The sequence below is a fragment of the Myotis yumanensis genome, unplaced genomic scaffold, assembly GCF_028538775.1.
Source record: "Myotis yumanensis isolate MYYU_CA2020_CCGP unplaced genomic scaffold, mMyoYum1.0.hap1 SCAF_2, whole genome shotgun sequence".
Classification (NCBI taxonomy): Eukaryota; Metazoa; Chordata; class Mammalia; order Chiroptera; family Vespertilionidae; genus Myotis; species Myotis yumanensis.
Genome location: NW_027223753.1, coordinates 67,827,747 through 67,852,408, shown reverse-complemented (window position 1 = coordinate 67,852,408; position 24,662 = coordinate 67,827,747). Strand labels below are relative to the sequence as shown.

Sequence of the window (24,662 nt, the reverse complement as noted above, 5' to 3'; positions counted from 1 at the left end):
TTTGTTCATTTTGAATGTTCACTTTTGAGTTTGTATATTTATGTTATTTCATCGAAAGAAACACTCAAAATATAAACTCAGGACCCTTACAATCACCCACAGAGCCACCACAAAGAAAAACAACACACAACTGTAAGTGGGAGAATATGCTACAAAATACTAGTGACTATCTCTTGAATGGGAAAATAAGAGATTTATACACACAGTTATTGATAATGAGGAAGGATAAATTAATAATAAGAGTTTTCCAAAAAGCCAGAAAGGAAAAGGCAATCTTAGCATAAAATTAAAACAACAACAACAGTAAGAAGCACCTTATTGCCTTTCCAAAGTACCTCTGAGAGACAAGCTGCAGACCTGTCAGGCTGCTGTTACTGGCTCACATTCAGCCCTGCAGCTGTGTTCACTGTGGGGTCAGGGAACACAAGCCCCATGGGGAGGCGGTGCCAGCCTGGGATTTCAGAGGTGGGTGTGGGATAGGAGGTCCTCCCACCCTGGCCCATCACATTCCTTCGGGAGGAGGGGAAAGGGGTGAAATAACAGCGCAACTTCCCAGAAAAGGATGTGTCCTTTCGATTTTGGTTCTTAACCACACTGAAAACTGTTTCACTGTAATATCCGGCTTGATTTTCAGCTACTAAAGAGAACTGTGAGCACCCGGGGAGCCAGACACAGAAGGAGCAAGGTGAGAGGAGAGAATTTATCCGCTGCCTGCAGCTTATGAGACAGGTAAGTTAGCTCAGAGACTTGGATTTCCATGTGCATGTTCATTAACTAACATCAACAATAACAATGCGTTCTCCAGTGCAGCACACCTGGCACTGGAGGTGAAGGCTCTCCATGGTCAGCCTTGGAAGCAGCTGGCTTATGGTGGGGGCAGAGGAGGGGTGGCTGGAGGGACTATAAGCTGGGGGCAGCTCAGCCCCTCTGTTTGGATGGAAGGCTGCTGCAGGGCGGCAGGGGACACAGCTTGTTCCTGGGATGGGCTGATCCCTTTTGGGCACCCTCCCAGGCTGCACAAAGAGCCCTGCCTGGGAGAAGAAGGAGTGCATCCTACATCACCTGCTTGAAGGGGCTGAAGTCCTTTCTGTGACTGAGGAACCAAACCTGTCCTTCCCTAAGAAGCGCTGGTTGCAGTCACTTCCTCCATCTTCCCCCTCCCCATCTCACACTTTTCCCTGATGTCTGTGGGACATTGAAAAAACAGAGAAGATGATCCTTAACATACAATTTAAACATTAAAACATTCTTTATTGCATTAACTGTATTTAGTATTCCAAAGATTCTATAAAGTGGTATTTAGATGAAGTACTTCATTCTCACATATTTTAATCAACTATTAAAAATAACTATAAAGTCTAAGCTGGGTTTTATTCTGCAGTTTCCAAATGTTTAGACCCTACCAAAAAATTACATCAATTATTGTTTTTAGGTTCAGTTGTTTTGCTGAGTCCTCTGTAAGAATGAAAACAAAATTCCTCAGCTTTTTTTTTTTTTTTTAAACTTCTGTAAAGTAGCAACAGAAAAGTTGGAGAAGGAGAGGGAGCAAGGAGGAGTGAGAAGGACCTGGGAGTTTGTTCTGTGACACACTGACCTGAGGAGCTGTGGGACAGAAGTGGGAATTCAACTTTCTTTTGCAAACAACTTGGTCCTGAGCTTAAGCCTCTCAATTTCTGACTCAAAATGGACTGAGGAATGGAGATGTAGGGACACCTGTAGCCTGGTAGCCTGGACTGCAGGGCTCAGTTGCTGGCTTTAGCTTCCCCATTAGGAGCAGTGGTAGTTGTGATGTGACAGCCTAGCAGGACTTCACATAACCAGGACAGCAGCAAGTATAGCAGACAATGTGGGTGCATGGAGAGCTGAGAGATTAGGGCAGCCATGGGCAAACTGCGGCCCGCGGGCCGGATCCGGCCTGTTTGAAATGAATAAAACTAAAAAAAAAAAAAAGACCGTACCCTTTTATGTAATGATGTTTACTTTGAATTTATATTAGTTCACACAAACACTCCATCCATGCTTTTGTTCCGGCCCTCTGGTCCAGTTTAAGAACCCATTGTGGCCCTCGAGGCAAAAAGTTTGCCCACCCCTGGATTAGGGTCTCCTAGCTGTTTAATGGGATAGGATGGGGCATGGAGGCAGCTTCTTCATGCATGAGCTCAGAGTTCCTCATTGTAATGTGCACTAGGTTGGACTTGTGGTCCTATTCTTATTCCACATTAGATTCACTGCTTACACAAAATTTTAAATTTAATTTTTTTTTATTTAATTTTTTTCTCAAGAGCAGACTTGGCTCAGAGAGCTCTAGTTTGCCTTTATTTATTGAATGGAAAAAGAGAAAGAGGAGAAAAAAGATTGAAAGAGAGAAAGAAAAAAGAAAGGAAGGAAGAGAAAGAAAGGAAGAGAGAGAGAGAGAGAGAGAGAGAGAGAGAGAGAAAGAAAGGAAGGAAGGAAGGAAGGAAGGAAGGAAGGAAGGAAGGAAGGAAGGAAGGAAGGAAGAAAGGAAGGAAGAAAGAAAGGGGGCTAGACACAGATGGGCTGCATTATGATTGTGGCCTCACCCCCAGCTCCCAGTCACATCCTTAAAAGTTGGGAAAGGAGCAGGCTGTCCCCTGACAAAGCTATAATTCACTGCTCAGGCTCAAATTTGCTTAGGACACTGCCCAGCTCAGCTTCATTCTTGGTATGTTCTGAAAATTAGGACAAACCAGCACAGCACTTCCTGGAATATAAGAAGTACTTTCTCCATCCTAACAAAGTCCTAGGTCAGACATGTCCAGGAATTATGCTCACCCACTTGATATTTTCACACAGATATTTTCAACAGGACATGGAGAATGCAGAATTTGTGAGGTCTTCTTGATATTCTTTATTGACTGTTTTATTAATATATGCTTTTTATTAGTTTATAATATCAGTCTATTTTTAAATTTTGATGCACACTTTATTTTGAAAAACAAAATAAATATCACATGACTCAGTTTCTCTGAACAGGGGATGACTGTTAAACTTTGTGGCCAAAAGGATTTTGAAGACTTCTAAAAAAGGAGAAAAATCAAAAGCTGTTTCTCTTCTGGAACCCAACACTCCTTCAGTCCCTTCAGTATCATAAATGGAGCCATAGATATTACATTTTATTGGTCTGTCACTTGTCAAACCAACTTGTCCACCTAAAACCTCAGACTGTGATGAATACTAGTCATACTCATCACTAGTTCTACAGCTGTTCTCAACTACTAGGACCACGAGACAGAGAGATGCATTGTCTCAGTCTTGACTTTCCTTGCAGCTACTAGGGTTCAGGAATCTGGAGAAGGGCTGTGCATAAATGAATGAAGAGACTAGAGAAGAAATTAGAATTTGGAAGGTATTTTGGGGAAAGCCAGAGGGAAATTTAGTTCTAGTGACTAAGCTCCCTGAATCTCCAGACCCAGGGCTTTTTACTCCCACATTTTCCCTATAGCAAAGCAGATATACATATCAAAGGTAAGGTTTGGTAAACAGTAAAGGATTATCAGGTTAGGGAAAATGCATATAGCTGTTCAGCAGGAGGTAATAACATGCAGATTTTCAGCCCTGCTGAAGCCCCAAGTTCCATTAGCCCTCTGTCGAACTTCTTGCATAATTAAGACCTGCTGGAATTAGCCTCCAGCAATGCATGAAACCTGTGGCTTAAAATTTCTTGGCTGTGTCCACAGGTTGCTCTGGTCCCAGGCAGGTCCTTCCTCAGCATCCTTTTAGCAGCTGGTTAAACCTTAAGTTTGGGGAGAGGATGTTCACATGAGGTGATGGATTTGCTTCTCAGTGGTGACACTGGCATAGGGTAGAGCTACTCGACTGCATTACAAGATGTGACTGCCTAGTGCAGCAATAACATTCAATCTAAGGTCCTCACAGCATTGGGAACACGTTGGCCCTTCCAGAGATTCACTGTAAGTATAGAACCAAAAATAGATGAATTTTTCACTGTAGGGCTTGGCCTATGCTACTGTGCCATAAGGAAAGTAGAACATGCACACTGTCTTAAGATGATGGGTGCTTTGCATGACTCTGCTTCAGAGAATAGCATTGTAAGCTTATTTCCACTGGGATTTCTTCTAGGTTGGCAGGTTGCCATGGCATCTAGACCCAACATGACGGCCCCCATTTGCCTGGTGGAAAATAACAATGAGCAGCTGTCAGTGAATCAGGAAGCGCTAGAGATTCTTGACCAGATTTCTCAGCCAGTGGTGGTCGTGGCCATTGCAGGACTGTATCGTACAGGCAAATCCTACTTGATGAATCGGCTTGCAGGGCAGAATCACGGTGAGTGGTGTCTCAGGCAGAGGACAATTCTTTGACTCTAGCTATATCAGAGTTTCTTAGTTTTCTTCCCTAGTCACATGAAGAACAAAATTCCTTTCAATAAACCAATCTACTAATTCTAATTTTTACTAATAAATTACTACCTTAATGGTATTATCTTAGGCCGAGGCCAATTGTTTTTACTCTAACTATATGACAGCTTATTAGTTTTCTTCCCTGGTTACATTGAATTGAGAAGTACACACCTCTCAACAAAACAAACTTCTAAGTTTAATTATCCTCACTACATTATTACTTTAATATATTCTATTTCCATATTCAGGTTTTACTCCTGTTAAGGAAAACCCACCCTAGTAAGGCATAGTCTATACTCCTTCTTTTACCTGTGCCAACACTGGGGTCTTGAAATTGTGCTTCCTCTCTTGCTCATAACATGTTTTGCTCTCTCTATAGAATTTTGCTTTTCCCATGAATATATAAAGATAATTACATATCACTATGTTTAAAGATTTTTGTGAGTTCACATCTCATTGTTGTTAACAACCTCTCCAACACCATTTGCCATTTTAATTTTTATCACTTTGATTGGAAAAATATTATCTGAATTTCTTTTTCTTTAGATGTCTCTCTTCTATCCACTTCTATTCGGCCTTTACTGGACCATTCTTTAAAATGCTCTTTTTATGGTATTCAGTGACCTTTATTATGTCTGATTCTTGGATGTACTTCACCTCCATTTTGAGCTCTTGCTGGGTATCATTTTCACAGTTAACATTCATCTCCTCCTTCAAATAGATGACACACAAAGTAAAGCATTCTTACAGAATAGAGAATGCACCGTCTTATATTCTGGGGTACTTCCATTCCAAAAAGTCTGATTTTGTAGCCCCTTGGCTGCTTAGATTGTCTGTTGTCACTGTGAGCTGGGTCTCCCCTTCCTTTATAGGTTTCCCTCTGGGCTCTACGGTGCAGTCTAAAACCAAGGGCATCTGGATGTGGTGTGTGCCTCACCTCTGTAAGCCTGATTGCACTCTGGTCCTTCTGGACACTGAGGGCCTGGGTGATGTGGAAAAGGTAAGGCAGAGGGTCACAGATAAAATGTTTTCAACCTGGATAGTCTCATAATGAACTCTTTAATTTAACTGCTTGATCTATTTGTGAAATCTAGAAATCTATATATCAGCAAATTCTTGGTTGTTTGACTTTTATTTCTAGGTAAGATGTCAGAGTACATTGAGTAAATTTTCTTTTATTTCTAGGCACTCATGAATAATTTTGTTCAATTTAGTAAACAATTGCTGAGCACCATATTCCCAGGTCTCTAGGTTAGTACTGTAGATACTAGTGACCCATATAAAAGCCCTGCCCTCAAAGAGTCTTTGGTCCTCTAGTGAAGTTCACCAAGTACTCACCAAGCATTCTGGAAGAGTTTGAGACAACTCTGAATGAGATGGTTCTATAAAAGCATGTGTGTTCCAATTATCTATAGGAACGTAAGCACAGGTGACCCAAAGCGTTTCATTTGGATATACCAATACAAACGTCAGAGGGTACTTACTATTAATTAATATGGCCGAGCTTAACCAAAAACTAAGAAGAGAGAGAGAGAGACACAGGAGATAAACAATGCAAGAAATCACACAGGTTTATTTACCAGAGAGCTGATGGGTTTCAGTCCTTGGCAGGCCACCCGGAGACACTTGCCGACAGAGGAGACACACGGAGGTCGTCAGAAATACGCTGCAGCAATGAGCTCGGTCTCTTGAAGAGAGGCGCCTCTGGCAGTTTGGGCTCAGGCAGAGCAAGAATGGCAGTTTCCAGTTCGGCAGTTTCCAGGGGGGAGGAGAGCGTCCTGTCTGTGGAGGGCAGACAAGCGTCTGAACCTCAGCAGATTTGCTCTCCTTAAATCCTTGAAGCTGGGTGTCTTCAGTGTCTCATATCGGGTGCCATACACGGGTGCCGCCCTGTTATCTAGGTATACACTCAGGCAGGAAAGTTGTGACCATGTTCACAGCTTATTAATCATACATACATCTTATTTTTGGAGTTGTTTACAAGTTTTGGTCTAAGAATAAAATGGGGTCTACTTATGCTAACTTATGCTAATACAAAGTGAGTCTACTTTATGCTAACTTATTGCTTATACAAAAATGGAGTTTACTTTATGCTAACTAAACTTATTACTATAACAGGCTTCTTCAGTGTCTCTTGCCAGTGTGTTCCGGTGGCCTTCTGGGCTTATCAGGATGCACACGCAGGAGGTTGCAAGTTTCTTATCAGGAGTTAACATGCTGGGAGTTATTGGTCAGGAGTTAGCTTGCAGGGCATTACAAGTTACTTATCAGGGTCTCACACACACACACACAAGTTAAGTTTCACTTCTAAGTAAAGTTTAAAATTCACTCTAATAAATAAATGAAATTTGATTATACTATCTTATACTAACTAAACTTATTACTGTAACATTGTGGTTGTCCTACAACATTTTAAGATGGGTTTTTGATACTTTAGTTTTCTACTAAAGGGTAAAATGAAATATTTCTCCTTTTCTGCTTTAGTTTGAGACTTATTTAGAACTAGTACCTAAATTCCTATAACTTTCTATTTCTACCCAAAGAATACTTAAAATTTTGTGTTTATTTTTATACTAGAGGCCTGGGGCATGAAAATTCATGCACTCGGGTGGTCTCTTAGCCTGGCCTGCACCCTTTTCCAGTCAAGGACCCCACAGGGGGGATGCCCACCTGCCACTCCCAGGGGATGCGGCCTAAGCTGGCAGTCAGACATTGTTCTGGCAGCCCGGGAGCCCTTGGCGGATGTCCAATTGTGGCTTAGGCCCTCTCACCTGCAGCCACCTCTGTGGATGGCATGGCGCCAGGACTGGATCTGCCTGCAGCATCGCCTCTCCCGCTGCCTCTGTGGAAGCGGGGGGGGGGGGGGGGGGGGGGGCAGGGGGGCGGGGGGGTGCCAGTACCTTCATGACTGACCTGGGGGCGCAGGCTCCTGTCCCCGCCCCCCACTCACTGGTTATTCCACAGATTGTTCTGGAAGGTCATTTCACTGTCCAGTATACTTAGCAGATTTGCTCTTTATTATAAAGGATATCAAATATTCTTGCTGACTAAATAACCTATTGTGTGACATAAGTGCCACTTCTTAGTATAATAATTTTTTAAATTGGGCTTTGGAATGTAAATCAGCAAATCAGCATTTCATTCTGAAATTTTCTAGGTATTTTCCACTTTTGATCTGGGGAACAACTTTAGAAGGTGTTTATAATAAAACAAAATTCTGTGTTGTGCCGTTATTTAGACCTGCTGTATTTTATACAAACAAATTACCCCCTCCTTTAGGTCTTTCATCTGGTTGCACTAGGCTCACTATCCAGCTTTAACTTCTTGACCTACCCTCTGTTCCAGTCAGAACAAATAAATCTATTTTTATTGAAAAGACTTCTGTGTGCTGCCATGTCTACTTTTGCTTCTGTGGGTCTTCCCACCTGCAGGATACCTTCATTTATTCAAATTCACACCCTATTAAGTCTTTAATTTTCAATCAAGATGCTGAGGAAGACTTCATGTTATATAAAATCTTTAACTTTCAGCACTCTGGTCTTGCATGATAGACTTGTAAATTTTAACTTAATACTTCTTAAAATTTATATTTACTATTGAAAGTATTACATATTTTTTCCTTCTTCCCCTCCTATATACTACCTCTTCCCCATACCTATCCCCTCAGCAGGCCTTCAGCATCCTATTGTCAGTGTCCATGTTTTGTGCATATATGCATGCAAGTTTTTTTTTTCATATCTTCCCTCCCACCATTCATTTACTACTATAGCTAAAGTTTTCAATGCTTGTATATGTTATATTGATGTCAGCATTATATAGATATCCTTGTTATATTCCTTGCTATAGATGTTTGTCATGCTTTGAAGTAGTCATCATGAAAGTAATATTTGTCATTTTAAACTGCTTTTTATTTTTAACAACAGTAGAAATATTCAGTAGCTTCCCATAAACATTTCTTGAATACATCCCAGTTATGTTAACTATGAAATATTTTATATAGTCCATGACCAACAAATATATGTAGAATAAATATTTGCTAACACCGCTCACTTAACATAATAACACACCAGGTGCTGCACTAATTTATTTTTATAGGTTATTTTATTTCATCCAATTCATTAAAAAAAACCCTGTGATGGCAAAATCCTTTTATATATGAAAGAATCATAGTCACAAGAAATGTCTCTATAATTGTTAAAGTTAATATGTATATTTATGCCCATCTTCAAACTTACTTGTTTGCATGGTGAGTAAGTTACCTGAAATAAAATGAAGGGCTGTTAGACTTAGTGTCTGAATGAATTTCTATAGGGTAAACCCCTAAATGTCTTGCCCTGATGTACTTCTAGGGCGACCTTAAGAATGACTCGTGGATCTTTGCCCTGGCCGTGCTTCTGTGTAGCAGCTTTGTCTACAACAGCCTGAGCACCATCAACCACCAGGCCCTGGAGCAGCTGCAGTATCCTTCCAGGAACCCAACTTCCATGTGTCATGGCTTCAATGGGAATGGAGATCCAGTCAGTTTCTCCTTCCCTCTCACTTAGTTCCATTTGGTAGACCAAAAGGAACCAGAGTAAAAGAGAGTGTTTGTAATATTTCTTTTAATCAGAGAAATGTGGGAATTATGAGTAGAAACTTTATTTTCCTTAGCGAGGTCCTAGTTATGTGGCAGAGCTGACAGAACTCATCAGGGCAAAGTCCTCCCCTACACCAGATGGAGTAGAAGATTCATCAGAGTTTGTGAGTTTCTTTCCAGACTTTATCTGGGCCGTACGGGATTTCTCCCTGGAGCTGGAGTTAAATGGTCACCCTATCACAGAAGATGAGTACCTGGAGAATGCCTTGAAGCTGGTTCCAGGTAACAGAGCATGGGTGGGCAGTGGATGGTCCAAAACAGATGGGAGGTTCTAAACATCATGATTGGAGTTGCGTTTGTACTTGAGACTAGAAGTCTGCACAAATGGTGGCTGGGAATGAGTTAAAAAGCTTTATTGACTGGAGTTTAAGTTCACTTAAGAAAAGAAGAGCCTAAAGTAGAGTAACACTATTCATAACCCATTTATTCTTTACACTTGTAATTTAGAATCCAATTGTAACATTGAATACAGTGGTGGTAAAGCCTTCTAAAGACCAGACACTTATATTTATTACTTTTAGTTTCTGCTTTTCCATGATGAGGAAATCAGCTGATCAGATACTTGGTAGGCATAAAATTACAATGAAAAGCCTATCTAATGAAAAAAATATCTTTCATGTAACTAGACATAATTCATCTAAAATGGGCATATAACTTTTTAATGTCTTTATACATATGTAATCTATAAAAATGACTTTATGTTCTAATAAGCCTGAAGAAGTATATTTTGTCTTTTCAATCTATCCATTTGTGTAATTTTTGATAATTATCAGAATACAATTGTAATTTATATATCATAGATTTTTTACTTTAAAAATAATTTATTTTTCAATTGTAGTTTATACTCAATATCATTTTGTATTATTTTCAAATATATAGCATAGTGGTTAGATAATGCATACTTTACAACTAGATCCCTACTATATTTCAAGTAGTCACCTGACACCATGCATAGTTATTACAATATTATGAACTACTAGACGCCCGGTGCACAAAATTTGTGCACTGAGAGGGGGGTGTCCCTCAGCCCAGCCTGCACACTCTACAATCTGGGACCCCTGGGGGGATGTCTGACTGTCGGTTTAGGCCTGATCCCTGTTAGCCCAATCCCACTTGCCTGCCTGCCTGATTGCCCCTAACTACTTCTGCCTGCCCGATTACCCCCTAACCACACCACTGCCAGGCTGATCGATGCCTAACTGTTCCCCTGCCAGCCCAATCACCACCAACTGCCCTCCCCTGCCAGCCCGATTGCCCCCAACTGCCCTCCCCTGCTGACCTGGTCACCCCTAACTGCCTTCTCCTGCTGGCCTGGTCACCCCAAACTTTCCTCCCTCCTTTGCAAGCATGGTTGCCCCCAACTGCCCTCGCTGCCAGCCTGGTCTCCCTTAACTGTCCTCTCCTGCTGGCCTGATCATCTACAACTGCCCTCTCCTGCCGGCCATCCTGTGGTGACCATCTTTTGACCACATGGAGCAGCCATCTTTGACCACATGGAGGCAGCCATCATGTGCAAGGGTGTGATGGCCAATTTGCATATTACTTCTTTATTATATAGGATATTCCGTATGCTGTATTTTACATCCCTATGACTATTTTGTAACTACCAACTTGTATTGGTTAATTCCTTCACCTCTTTCATGCAACGGTCCCCCCTCCCCTCCTCCTGTGCTCCTCTCTTCATGCAGCCATCAGGTTTTTCTCTGTATCTATTAATCTATTTCAAGTTTGTTTGTTTATTTTGTTCTTTAGAATCACATATAAGTGAAATCATTAGATATGTGTCTTTCTCTGTTGAACTTATTTCAGTGAGCATAGTACTCTCTAGATTCATCCATACTGTCTCAAAAGGTACAATTTCACTCTTTTTTATGATCAAATAGTATTCCATTGTGTATATATACTACCTATTCTTTATCTACTTGTCTGTTTTGGGGTACTTAGGTTACTTCCATATCTTGGCTATTGTAAATAATGCTGCAATGAATATAGGAGTCATATATTCTTTTGAATTAGTGTTTTGGATTTCTTCAGATATATAACCAGAAGTGAAGTCACTGGGCCATAAGGTAGTTCTATTTTTAATTCTTTTGAGAAACCTCCATTCTTTTTTCCATAGTAACTGTACAAATATGCATACCCACCAACAGTGCCAACACTTATTCTTTGTTGATTTATTGATGAGAGCCACTCAGACAGGCATGAGGTGATATCTCATTGTGGTTTTAACTTGCATTTCTCTGATGATTAGCAATGTTGAACATCTTTTCATACCTGTATTGGCCACCTGTATGTCCTCTTTGGAGAAGTATTTATTCAGGTCCTCAGCTCACTTTTAAATCAGATTGTTTGTTCCTATGATGAATAGTATAAGTACTTTATAAATTTTGGATATTAACCCCTTATTAGATGTGTTATTGGAGAATATATTCTCCCATACAGGTGGTTGTTTGTTTGTTGATGGCTTCCTTTGCTGTGCAAAAACTATTTAGCTTGCTGTAGTCCCATTTGTTTATTTATTTTGTTTCCCTTACCAGAGGAGAGGTATGAAAAGAAATACATTGCTAAGAAAAATATCTGAGGTTTTACTTCCTTTGTTTTCTTATAGTAATTTTGAGACTCACATTTAAGCCTTTAGTCCATTTTGAGCTTATTCTTGTACATGGTGTAAGAAGGTCATGCAGTTTCATTTTTGTGTGTGTATTTGTCCAATTTTCCCCACACCATGTATTACCCCATTGTATGTTGTTTTGCCTCCTTTGTCATCTATTAATTGATCATTTTTGTGTGGGTTTATTTCTGGACTCTGTTGTGTTCCATTGATCTATATGTCTGTTTTTATTCAGCACTATGCTGTTTTGATAACCATAGCATAGATTATAGTTTGATATCAGGTAGCATGATACCTCCACCTTTGTCCTTCTTTCTCAGTATTTCTGTGGCTATTCAGGGTCTTTTATGGTTTCATATATATTTTTGGATTATTTATTGTAGTGATGTGAAAAACGCCATTGGTATTTTGAATGGGATTATGTTCAATCTATAGATTGCTTTGGGCATTATAGACATTTTAATTATGTTAAATCTTTCTTTCTGTATCATAGCTTTTTTCCATTTCCACATATTTACCCATGCTATAATTTCAAAATAATAAAAACATATGAATGGGTTATATTTACATGGGCATGTAGGTATCTGATGAAACCTTGAAAGGAATATCACTTCTGATTTATACACTCTTGATTTCATGTTTCTATTCATAGTTTCTCAAAAACAATGAGAAGTAGGCTACACAACAAAACTATAAGATTAAATATAGTTCTTTACCTTAAAGAATTTAGAGACTAATATTACATTTTAGCCCTAACCGGGTTGGCTCAGTGGATAGAGCATTGGCCTGTGGACTGAAAGGTCCCAGGTTTGATTCCAGTCAAGGGCATGTACCTTGGTTGTGGACACATCCCCAGTAGGAGGTGTGCAGGAGGTAGCTGATGGATGTTTCTCTCTCATTGATGTTTCTAACTCTCTATCCCTCTTCCTTCTTCTCTGTAAAAAATCAATAAAATATATATTTTTAAAAAAATTACATTTTAGCTATGTTTACTCTTCAGTCTTCAGAGGTTTTTATTTTTTTAAGAGCTAATGCTGTACACTTCATTTTTAGCATCTAAACAGTTTTCCTTAAATAATCTGCTGTTATTTCTAACATTGCTTCATTAAGTCTTGTTTGGGCTCTTCATTTTGATCCATAGCTTCATTTCCCCATGTGATCAAGTAGACCAAAAACGTACATTTGACCCATGTTTCTGTTATTCATACAGTAAGCAATATAGACAATATACACAATACTCTACCATTTTTAGGTCTGATAGTAGTAACAGGTCATTGTTGTTGTTTTTTTTAACTATGTTGATCTCTTCAAAAAATTTTCCCTGGAGTTGTATCATGGTAAATTTTATGTTAAAGAAGAATTTGGATGTCCATGCTAGAGGAGTTACACACAGAAGTTATACAGAGAGAATTCGGCAAAGATACAAAAATCCCTGTCATAAAAATCTTTAGGTCCCTTGTCCTTAGACTGCTTCTACTGTAATACCTGTTTTTGTTAGTTAGTTTGTTTTAACCTTTCAGGCATGAATCACAAAGCTCAAATATCCAATTTCCGAAGGGAGTGCATCCGGAATTTCTTTCCAAGACGGAAATGTTTTGTCTTTGACCGGCCAACAAATGACAAAAAACTCCTAGCCGATATTGAGAAGGTTGAGGAAAAACAATTGGATCCTTACTTCAAGGAAGAAACAAAGAATTTCTGTTCTTACATCTTCACCCAGGCCAGGACCAAGACCCTCAGAGAGGGAATCGTGGTCACTGGGAAACGTGAGTCTCCATTTCACATTTTGTGGGGCCTAATATTTTTTGAATATATTATAAGATGTGTTCTCCAGGATTTATTTTTGATTCTATATAGAATTATGAGTCATAGATGTTCATACTCCATGATGACAAGTGTATACTTATCACACTTTTGGGTGTTTACAAATTCCTCTCCAAAATTACAACCTTTATCAGCAAAATCTACAGTATCCATACATATAAAAAAATCTTCTAATCTTAATGAATCACTAACTGGGGCTAAAAAACAATATATATTTCCTCAGTTGAAGTTCTTTATAATGAACTAGTTGCCCAGTACACAAAATTTGTGCACATTAAAAGGGAATTAATTAGAGGAAATATTTTAATATTGCTATTTGCTCTTTATAATAGAAGTGTCAGAGATGAAAGAAAATTAGTAAAATGTATATGAAAATCTTCCTCTTATTAGAGTCTGGGGTACACTGTGGGACCCAGAGTCAAATTCCTGCCCAACCACGCATACCTTAGACCTGGCTGGCCCCACCCCCATTGGGCAAGATCCAGACCCGTCAAGCCCTTCCAGGCAGGGGGACACAACCTCAGGTCTCCCATCAAACCCCGCTGGGCAGGGGTTGCAGCCTCAGGTCCCATAGCCCGGGACAGGGTGTGCAGCCTGAGGTCCCCTGGTCTGGGCTGGGGTGGGGGGCATACCTTGAGGTTCCCTGTCAAGCCGTTAGGGGGGGGGGTGCAGCCTGAGGTCCCCGGCCTGGCACCGGGATCGGGGGTGTGGTCTCAGGTCCCCTGGCCTGGTCCCAGGGTGGAGGATGTGGCCTGAGGTCTTCCATCCAGCACTGCCTGGTTGGGGGCACAGCCTGAGGTCTCCCAGCCTGGAGCCAGGGCTGGGGGCATGGCCTGAGGTCCCCAGTGAAGCCCTACTGTGTGTGGGGGGGTGCAGCATGATGTCCTCTGTCAAGCTCTGCCCAGTGGGGGATGTGTACTGAGGTCCCCCGTCAATCCCTGCCCAGCGAGGGGTGCAGCTGTAGGTCTCCCAGCTTGGCGCCAGGGTCGGGGTGCAGCCTGAGGTCCCCCGGCTCGATACTGGGGTGGGGGGCATGGCCTGAGGTCCCCTGTCAAGTTCCACCAGGCGGGGGGTGCAGCCTCAGGTCCCCTGCCACGGCCCTGCGCCATGCAGCCTCAGGTCCCTGCTGATTGCTTGTTAAAGCTTGTTATGGGAACTTGGCCTCCACTGTGGGCGCAGCCATCTTGACCATTACAGCATGATGGTAAATTTGCATATTCCCTCTTTATTAGATGAGAGTTGCAATAGGTATAGAGGATATTTTGGGTGTTTAGACCAATTTAATAATGCACATTAGCCCATAAAGCTCTGAAAAGTTACGGGAATCTTGAGAATTCAGAAAAAAATAGGATCACATTTACCCTGCCTCATCTGTCTACAATTTGCTGCTAAGATTTTCAATGGGAAATTATGTTTTCCAGATATCCTTTAGTATGTTAGATAAAGGTTAATATTGAATTATGTTAGCCTTGTGGTCTAAAGAAACATATAAATTAAGAGTCAATGGGACAATAGTGTCACTGGAGGAAATATGTTCTTCTGTGGTGTTGTGTGAAAGGAATTTGAGGGACCCTTATGTAGGAGGAGTTTTACGTGATAATGGCAAGGATTATTAAAGTGAAAAGCAAAGTACACTCTCAGGGAGACAGAGAGCTGGCAGGCTAGTGGGCAGATACTGCCCTGGGGTATTTGTGAACCTTCCCCATTTTTATTTTTGGGTTTGGGAAAGGTCAGGCTTTCTTTACAACTATCCAATCTGTTTCCTGTCTTCTTAAGGGCTTGTGCCCTTCCCCTATGCAATCTTTTCCCAGATTTTCCCAGGTTTGTGCCCTCCCTCACTTATGGTCCGCATTTTGGCTCTTTTTGCACATGCTTCTTAGTTCCACTTGGTTATTTGGCTCTGACCTCACAGGTACTTAGTATAGAAATTTTACCTCTGCGCCATTTTTCTCCCATCCTGGTAAGTTGGGTGGACTCCCCAGCGTGACTGTAAGGCTGTTTTTCCTACTTAATCAGGCTTTATCGGACTCTGATTTCATTAGCTCCCTGGTCTCTTGTTAATATCCAACTAACTGTGTACTCCAAGAATAGTAGAAGGAAGTGGTGTGTTTATGTGTGTGTGTGTGTGTGTGTGTGTGCATATATGTGTGTTAGTGTGTGAAAGAGACAGAAAGGCAAAAAAGAGACATTTAGAAATGTAATCTCACATAAATGGATCCCGTTGAGTGATAAATTGATATTTATCCCTAAATTTCCTGGCTTATTAGGGCTAAGGACTCTGGTGGTGACTTATGTGGATGCCATCAACAATGGTTCAGTGCCTTGTTTGGAGAATGCGATGACAACTCTGGCCCAAATTGAGAACTCCAGAGCCGTTCAGAAGGCAGCCAACCACTACAGCGAGCAGATGGCCCAGAGAGTGAGCTTCCCCACAGAGACGCTGCAGGAGCTGCTGGACCTGCACGCAGCCTGTGAGAAGGAAGCCATTGCAATCTTCATGGAGCACTCCTTCAAGGATGACAACCAGGCGTTCCAGAAGAATCTTGTGGTACTTTGTCTTAGTATTTATTTACCCTTTGAGACCTTTTCATTGTAAATTAAACCTGGAAGATCTTTTCTGACCCCAGTCCTCCTCTCCCACTCATGGATCGAGTAGTCTGGATTCTTATGAGGGACAGAGTTCAAAAGACTTCAATTTCTCCTTCCTCTCCCAACAAACCTCAGGTACTTTATGTAAAAATTTATCTGGTCTCTGATGCATAATTAGCATAGACATCTTTCTGAACTGAACACTTACATTGAAGTCAAGCCTGCCCTGAATACCCAAAAGTCATTCCTTCGCTAGATGCTTTTTGAGAACAATCTCCCATTCCCAGGAACCAAATGTATCTTAACAGACCCTCATACCAGGCTATTTTCAATTCCTATGGCTCCTTGTTGTATCATTGTGTCATTGAAGATGGAATTAACAAAAGTTACAGCTGCAAGGAGCCATAGAGATAAGGTAATTCAACACCAATATTATTGATGAAGAGCCTGAGACCCAGAGAGATTAGAAGCTTTCCCCTGCCTCACATGGAATTTTCAGGGTTGTGAGTAAAGGAAGCCTTGTAATTCCTGTTTTATTCCATGTCCTTCTCCAACAGAAGGCCTTTCTCATGAGGACCACAGCTAGACTTCCTACCACCAGGTTCTTTAGAATTTTTTCTCCTCTGTTCCTTTCTCCTGGTGACAGCCCTTTATACTTCCCTTGCAGGAAATCATAAAGGATAAGCAGGATAAGATCTTGCTGCGGAATGAAGAGGCATCTGTTAAATACTGCCAGGAAAAACTTGAGCAGCTTTCCAAGTCCCTGATGGAAGGTATTTCAGCAGGCATTTTCTCTGTTCCTGGTGGTCACAAGCTCTATATGGAAACAAAGGAAAAGCTTGAACAGGACTACTGGCAAGTGCCCAGGAAAGGAATGAAGGTGAGGAATAAGGGGAGCATAGGGATCCTACAGATTAAAGTCAAGAAGGTCTCATGGAAATTGATCATGGCATAAGTTGTGGGTAATATGGGAACATGGGGCTATCATGACTTTTAGCATTGAAGGCCAGTTATTTTGTCTTTCTTTCTATAGAGAATCAAAATGCCCATTCTCAAAAATGAATATAGATTTCTGAAATCCATAAGAGACACAGGAGAAATAATCATTTTCCATCCAACAATATTATATTCAGTGTGTCAAAGGCAGGCAATTTATAAGGTAAAGTCAGAGCCTTTGTGTTTAAGGCAGATCAAAGAGAAAAGGAAGTCAAACATGTAGACAATTGCTAACACAGGGTTATCATAGTTATGAACCTGAGATAATTGGATACATAGGTGATGGTACAAGTAATAACATTAAATAACAATGCAATTAATATTTATTGAACTCTTACTGTTAAGACATAATTTTGAGCTTTCTCTAGAATTTGAGTTATTATCCTTTATATAGCATTAGGATGCATCTATACTTTTTTCAACATTTTACACATCTGAACTGAGAGGCAGAGATGGGTTAAAATGACTTGCTTAGAGTTACAGTCAGCAAGTGGCAGAGTAGAGCAGGAGCACTAATTGGAGACAATGTTTCTCCCTGGAAAGCAAATATACAAAAACACCAGAGACAGTGGGTTTGTAGAACTGAACATGGTCTCACTGGAACTCTGAAACACAGAGTGAAGAGAAGAAAGTATCACTGGGAGAGAGACTGCAGGGAGTATGAAGAGCTCTGGTCGCTCTAAGGAGCTTGGAAACTGTGTGAAATCATGATGCAGTTTTTTCAAAAATATATTTTATTGATTTTTTTACAGAGAGGAAGAGAGAGAGATAGAGAGTTAGAAACATTGATGAGAGAGAAACATCGATCAGCTGCCTCCTGCACACCCCCTATTGGGGATATGCCCGCAACCAAGGTACCTGCCCTTGACTGGAATCGAACCTGGGACCCTTGAGTCTGCAGGCTGAATGACGCTCTATCTACTGAGCCAAACCGGTTAGGGCTGATGCAGTTTTAATCATGAAGGAAAAATTATATGGACATACTTCGTTTTGCAGCACTATTTTTCCCAGGGAAAATCAAAGTTCTTTGTTCCTTCTTGTCTCCTCAGGCACATGAGGTTCTCCAGAGGTTCCTGCAGTCGCAGGCAGCAATAGAGAATTCCATCCTGCAGGGAGACAAAGGGCTCACGGAGGAGATGAAGGCCCTGGCAGGTAAGGGTCAAGGCAGGGCTCACAATGAGTGTCAGGTACTTGCAGTGTCCTTTGACAGCTGTGAGAACAGAACTTCCTGACACAAGGAGCTTTCTCTCCTTCTGTAGGACATACTCTAACTCTGAAAACATCAGGACATATCAGCCAGCCAGGGCCTTTCCCATCACAATCTGAAATGTGCTCTTGATGGTGTGGCAAGGGAGCAATTCAGGGTCTTCTACCTCCCTTACCAGTTTGGTCTGTTCTCAGAGCTCAGGAAGGTAGATATTAGTCCTCACCTAATTTTCTTCCCTTTGTCAAACCTCCCTGGGGCAGCGGAGCGGGCCAAGAAGGAGGCAGCTGAGAAGGAACAGGAGCTGCTGAGACAGAAACTACAGGAGCAGCAGCAGCAGATGGAGGCTCAGAAGAGGAGTCGTGAGGAAAATATACTGCAACTGAAGGAGAAGATGGAGAGGGAAAGAGAGAATATATTAAGAGAGCAGAATATGATATTGGAGCATAAATTGAAGGTAAGTCCTGCCATGGCCTCAGTAGTGCTCCATGGTCATTGTCCTGGTACCTCAGGTGGATGGAGAATGTTACAGCAAGACCATGGAGGAAACACCATTGCCATTTACTACTTGTGATTTGTTAAAACCTTGAATCTTCCCCTTGTTCCCTTTCTTTGTAAAAAATATCTTTGAAATCTACTCTGTGCATACACTCTGGAGTGGTCAGGATAAACATTTCATCTCTGAATACTTGTAGAATATAAATAGGGTTTGAGGTGATATTTTAGGCTATTTGGAAATGAACTTATTTGGCCTGAATAAATAGGTATTTTAAATACATGTATTTGTTATTACCATCAACTGGTTTGTTTTACCAAGATCATTGCCTATTATCAGGAACCCTATTACCACCCAAAGACTCTAAGGTAGATCTGTGCTGACAATAAACTATCAGAAATGTCCAGATTAAAAAAACAAGGATGTGACAGCTTCAAACCTGCTGCATTGTTCCCAGGTATGGAGAGTCTACCCAAGTTATCATATGGCAAAGGAAGAATTCCTGATTGGCTATCTGTACGTGTTCATAATAGAGTTCTAGAATATGTTTAATTTCCCATTTTTTTCTGCATTTTATTTGGCCATATTATTCCAAGTGAGACTGAGAATTAGTATGAGCAGATTAGTGTTACTTCTCAACTGGTATTATGACTGGCACATAGTACATTTGTCCTCAGGCCAGGCTTAGTTAGCATCCTAGCAAAACCCTATGGATATGTGAATATTTGTAAGACTGTAAACTATGCTTTCTTTCAGTGTTTAGGTCCAAGACAGGATTATTCCTTGTTGCAAAATTATCTTTGGTTATGTAAGAGAGAACAATTTTAAGAGTGGAAGGAAAGAATTCTTTTTAACACTTAATTTTTTAAAATATATTTTATTGATTTTTTACAGAGAGGAAGGGAGAGAGAGATAGAGAGTTAGAAACATCGATGAGAGAGAAACATCGACCAGCTGCCTCCTGCACATCTCCTACTGGGGATGTGCCCACAACCCAGGTACATGCCCTTGACCGGAATCGAACCTGGGACCCGTCAGTCCGCAGGCCGACGCTCTATCCACTGAGCCAAACCGGTTTCGGCAAGAATTCTTAAATATAAAATGTAATTTTTGAAAAACATATGAATTTAAAACATTTTTACTTCTCACCTTTTCTTAGGTTCAAGAAGATTTGCTTAGAGAAGGATTTAAAAGTAAATCTGAAGATATGAATGCAGAGATCAATCATTTGAGAAATATGATTGGTAGTACTCAAAGTGATAATAGTCCCTTGATGACACAAATCATGGATAGACTTGCCAGTGAAATTGACTCAATATTTTGTTCATCTGGTAAATTTTTTAGTAATGTTTTGAGAAGTTTTGGCTCACTATTTGAAGATAAATAGTTCTCCTTTGAAATAAAGTATAGAATGTGGATATATGCTATGCTCATTTTTGGTGTGTATTCGTTTTGATTTCATTCATCCAAGTCTTAAACACGAAAAGTGCCTACTAAAGGATATCAATGTCTAGCCCTCATTAGGTAGGATAAATGCCCATAGGCTTTGATATAGCATGTTTATTTAATGAAACATACCAGTACATTTTTAAATAAATATACTTACATTTAATCAAGTTATCACTGTAAATGGCAAGAGACTGGAAACTACTAATAAATTCATCTATATAAATTGGTAATATAAATTTAACATTTGCATATGGTAGAATATTATGCAGCCAGTAAATAGAGAATTCAACTCCATTTTTATAAATATACAACAATCTTAAAAATACATTTTAAAATGAGGTACACAAGAAGTGTATAATGTGTTTACAGGAAAAAAATGTAATTCCTGTGTGCAATCATATGTATGTGTACACATTGAATATCTATAGGAGCCCTCAAAGAAGTAATATCATTTCCTACTTGGAAGAAGTGAGTGAGATCAGGGTAATCAAGTCACATGCTTTTCATTATATACTCTTTCTTTTTAATCCTGTAATAAAATTTTATAAATAAATAAATAACAAAGAAAATGTAAAGTGTAATACTAATCTATACTAATAAATGTGTAATATGCTAATTATAGACCGGGAGACCAGCTGGGGAGGGCAGTTGGGGGTGATCAGGCCGGCGGTGGCATGGGGGGCAGTTGTGGTGACCAGGCTAGCATGCAGAGTGGTTAAAGTCAATCGGGCAGGCAGACAGGTGAGCAGTTTGGAGCCAGCTGTCCTGTATTGCAAGAGGGATGTGAGACTGTCAGTTTAGGCCCACAGGGATCAGGCCTAATCCAGCAGTCGGACATTCCCCGAGGGGTCCCAGATTGGAGAGGGCAGGTCGGTCTGAGGGATACCCCCCATGCAAGAATTTCGTGCACTGGGCCACTAGTCTATATATATATAAAAGGCTAATATGCTAAGTGTCTGACCATTCATTCGACTGGTCACTATGATGCCCACTGACCACCAAGGGGCAGATACTCCTACCAGTAGGGTTAGCTTGCTGCTGGGGTCTGGCTGATTGGGATTGGGTGCCTTGGATCCCTCCGGCGATCCCTTCCTGGCCTCAATCATGCACCAGGGGGGTCCTTTGGCCTGAACTGCACCCTCTTGAAATCTGGGACCCCTGGGAAGATGTTGGAGAGCCTGCTTTGGCCTGATCTGTGCAGGCCAGGCCAAGAGACCCTCACTGGTGCACAAATCCATGCACTGGGCCTCAGTAATGATAATAATGACAAGAAAATGTTAAAAATGGCTATTAGATGGTGAAAGCTCTCATGGCTCCTAGAAATGACATCAGCCTGCACAATTAGGAGTTTCAGATTAAGTCAAAGTATAAAATTTGTATCCTCATCTTGTTTCCTTTTTGGCCTGGTTCTCAATCCATTATATTTGCTTCAAAACTAAGATATACACTTTCCTATCTCTCTTGGAAATCTCAGCCAAAAAAATTTAAAAAAAGAAAAAAATCTCAGGTAGAGTAGCTTCTACTTCCTATCCTGAATTATACTTTTAAGCTATTAGAAGCCAATTACCAAACATAAGAACATGCACTGGTGAGAGAGAGCCTATCATCCTTAAAAGTTCAATGGTGGTCTCTATGCTATAAGCAAGAGCCAAAGAGACAGGTGCCATTGCAGAACTGCATGGCCTGCTGGTGTTGGGGATGATAAGCCTTGACACATGGAGCTCAGGTGGTAGCACTTAAATACCAGAAGCCAAGCACATACAATGATTGCAATCAGTATCATGGTTTGTCTTAGCTCAGGCTGCTACAAAAAGTTACCATATATTGTGTATCTTAGAAAGCAAATATTTATTTCTTCTAGTTCTGGAGCCTGCTATTTCCAGATCAGTATGCCAGCACTGGGGGGTTCTTGGTCAGAATTCTCTTCCTGATTTGCTGAGGGCTGCTTTCTTGTTGTGTCTTCACGTGATGGGAAGAGTTCGTAGGAGCTCTCATGATTTGTATTATAAGGGTAGTCAAACAATAGTGCAAGAGAGAGAATATAAGGTAGTGAAATATCATTTTTAACCTAAATGTATGGCAGGAAAAAATAACTTCCAACAATGGGTGCAAAATTTATATTTGGAGGAGATCTTTTCTTAAATAAGTCAAGAAAGTTCTAAATGTTTTAGTTTAGGCAAAAATAAAAATAGCTTGAATATAAAGTCTGCAGTACAAAAGTAAATGCAGATCCAAAACAGCAGTGGATATGAAAACAATAAATATTAACTTAATAAAAACATCATAAGAATGTACTCTGTATTAAAGAGAGGAGATTAAATAATTCAGGAAGAGTCTGCATGTAGATCAAGTATTAGAAGCCCTTTGAATTGTTTTGAGGAGAATAAGGTGAGTAATTTTGAGTTTCATGATTTAAGTCTAAATAGTGCCATTTATAATGTAATCAATTAAAGAACAGAGAAAGTTTTTAATTTCTATATTTGGAGACATAAAAATGACTTTCACAAATCTCAGTAAATAAAAAAAAACACGAAAAATGTCAAGTTACAAAATATATTTAAAAGATGAACAAATTTGGCCTAATGTATGAATGTGGAACCCTACACCTAACAATAATATAATATGCTTTTTTGTAAGGCACACTAAGAAACGTCACATAAATTTTACCTGTACCAAACCACAAAGCAGGATTAGTTGTCTTATGTCAGACTCTCTAGATGCAGAGGCTTGGTGATGGGTTTGTGTTCATGTGATTTATTGAGGGCTGCTTTCAATTGAAGGAGTCCAAGGGAAGCGGGAGAGGGCAAGAAAATAGAAATGAAATGAAAAAAGGCTATGGTTGCAGGGAAAAAATGGCTTCAAGCTGATCCACTGGGATCTCTGTGGCACAAACAGCATGAGAGCTTGTCCCTCCTGGAAGCAAAGTTCTAGACATTTGTACCCCATCAGGCATTGTCAGGGGCTATTCATCTTGAGCAGAGCAGCTACCATGCTGTTAAGGGAAATTCTCCAAAGGAAAGAGCAGCTGTGGGCTTTTTAGCAATGAACTCCCAAAGCAATAGAAGGATGGATGCAAGGCCTTGTAAGATGATCAAACTGAGGCACTAACAGCAAACAGCACCACTATAAAGATTAATATTTGCAGACCTACCCTGTGCCAAGGTCTATGCAGACTACCACCCCACATTGGTGGGGTTCCTGTGATCCAGGCAGCCAATTATATATATCTAGAAGCCTTTTGCAGAATTTTAATTTTCAGAGCTCTCTGGGTACAATCTACTATGGACTGAATTCCCTATTAAGCAAATTCTGGGATGGAAATTTGCATGTAAAATGTTTATTAGGGAAAACTCCTGGGACAAGCACTTATAATAGAATGTAGAAGGAAATTGGACTTGGAAGGAAGGGAAGTTTAGCTATAATCTTAACAGTTGCTTCAGCCATTTCAATGGAGAATTCTGGGCTTTAGTAATCCATCTCATTTCCCCCAGTTTTTAAGAGATTGGTCCTTGAATAATGAACATCTTATGAATGGTTGACTTTAGGTAAAGTGACTACTCAGAAGAGAGCTGAACACATGTGTTTGCAGGAGAGCTTGTATTTCAAAACAAAGGAATATAAGAAAGTTAGGGGACATGGAAGAGATGAAAAGTGGTGAGAACAATGGACATATACTTCATTGAGGTTCAAGAGAATTTGTGTAGGAGTTGTAGAAGAAGGGCTCACAATACAAAAAGAAACCATGATGAGCAAAGAATTGAATTTCCAATGGCAAGTTTCATAAGTGGAAAAGTTATTGTTAATTCCAAAATTTAACCTTGTGTAGCAGTTAGGGTTCTACAAACAAACAAACAAACAAAGAAAACAAAACAAACCCAGAACCAATAGGATGTGTATATATATAGAAACAAATTTATTGAAAGGAACTGGCTCAAATAATTATGGAGGTTATCAAGTCCAAAACCTGCAAGGTAAGCCAGCAGGCCCAGGAGAGCTGATGTTCCAATTCTAGTCTGAAGGCCAGGAAGAGCCAAAGTTGCAGATGAAGTTCAGAGTCTACTAGAGACTTTAGTACACAGGTACCGATTATCCTATATAATAAAAGGCTAATATGCAAATCAACCGAACAGTGGAATGACGGTCACTATGATGCGCACTGACCACCAGGGGACAGATGCTCAACACAGGAGCTGTCCCCTGGTGGCCAGTGTGCTCCCACAGTGGTTGCACCACTCAGACAGAAGCTGGGCTCATGGCTGGCAAGTGCAGAGGTGGTGGCAGAAGCCAGCAGTTGGATATCCCCCGAGGGCTCCAGTACTGCAACAGGGTGCAGGCCAGCTGAGGGACCCCCGAATGCATGAATTTCTTGCATTGGGCCTCTAGTTTACAAATAAATTCATCCTTGCAACTCCCACCCAGATAAAAATATAAAGCATTACTTGAATCCCAGTAATGTTTCTACTTCTAGTTACCCATTA

The 24,662-nt window shown here is 40.6% G+C and overlaps 1 protein-coding gene across 3 annotated transcripts; it reads left to right on the top strand.

Moving 5' to 3' along the window:
* Positions 1-570: 570 nt before the first annotated feature.
* On the top strand, positions 571-20,168 carry LOC139003545 (guanylate-binding protein 6-like). Of its 3 annotated transcripts, XM_070405550.1 has the most exons (11): positions 571-729; positions 4,102-4,305; positions 5,252-5,379; positions 8,729-8,838; positions 9,041-9,237; positions 13,147-13,392; positions 15,718-15,998; positions 16,707-16,919; positions 18,085-18,187; positions 18,503-18,696; positions 19,895-20,168. In XM_070405550.1, exons 2-11 carry the CDS (start codon positions 4,116-4,118, stop codon positions 20,120-20,122), a joined length of 1,890 nt encoding a protein of 629 aa, XP_070261651.1. In that variant the 5' UTR covers positions 571-729; positions 4,102-4,115; the 3' UTR covers positions 20,123-20,168. The 3 variants fall into 3 exon arrangements, with proteins under 3 accessions (XP_070261651.1, XP_070261652.1, XP_070261653.1); XM_070405551.1 differs by lacking the exon at positions 4,102-4,305; XM_070405552.1 differs by lacking the exons at positions 4,102-4,305; positions 5,252-5,379 and having other exon boundaries at positions 572-729.
* The last annotated feature ends 4,494 nt before the right edge of the window (positions 20,169-24,662 follow it).

Bases quoted from the DNA above. Each gene is read 5' to 3' on its own strand.
- LOC139003545 (XM_070405550.1), top strand. From the start codon at position 4,116: ATGGCATCTAGACCCAACATGACGGCCCCCATTTGCCTGGTGGAAAAT. The intron at 13,393-15,717 runs GTGAGTCTCCAT...CTGGCTTATTAG, and splicing joins AATCGTGGTCACTGGGAAAC to GGCTAAGGACTCTGGTGGTG. The intron at 18,188-18,502 runs GTAAGGGTCAAG...TCCCTGGGGCAG, and splicing joins GGAGATGAAGGCCCTGGCAG to CGGAGCGGGCCAAGAAGGAG.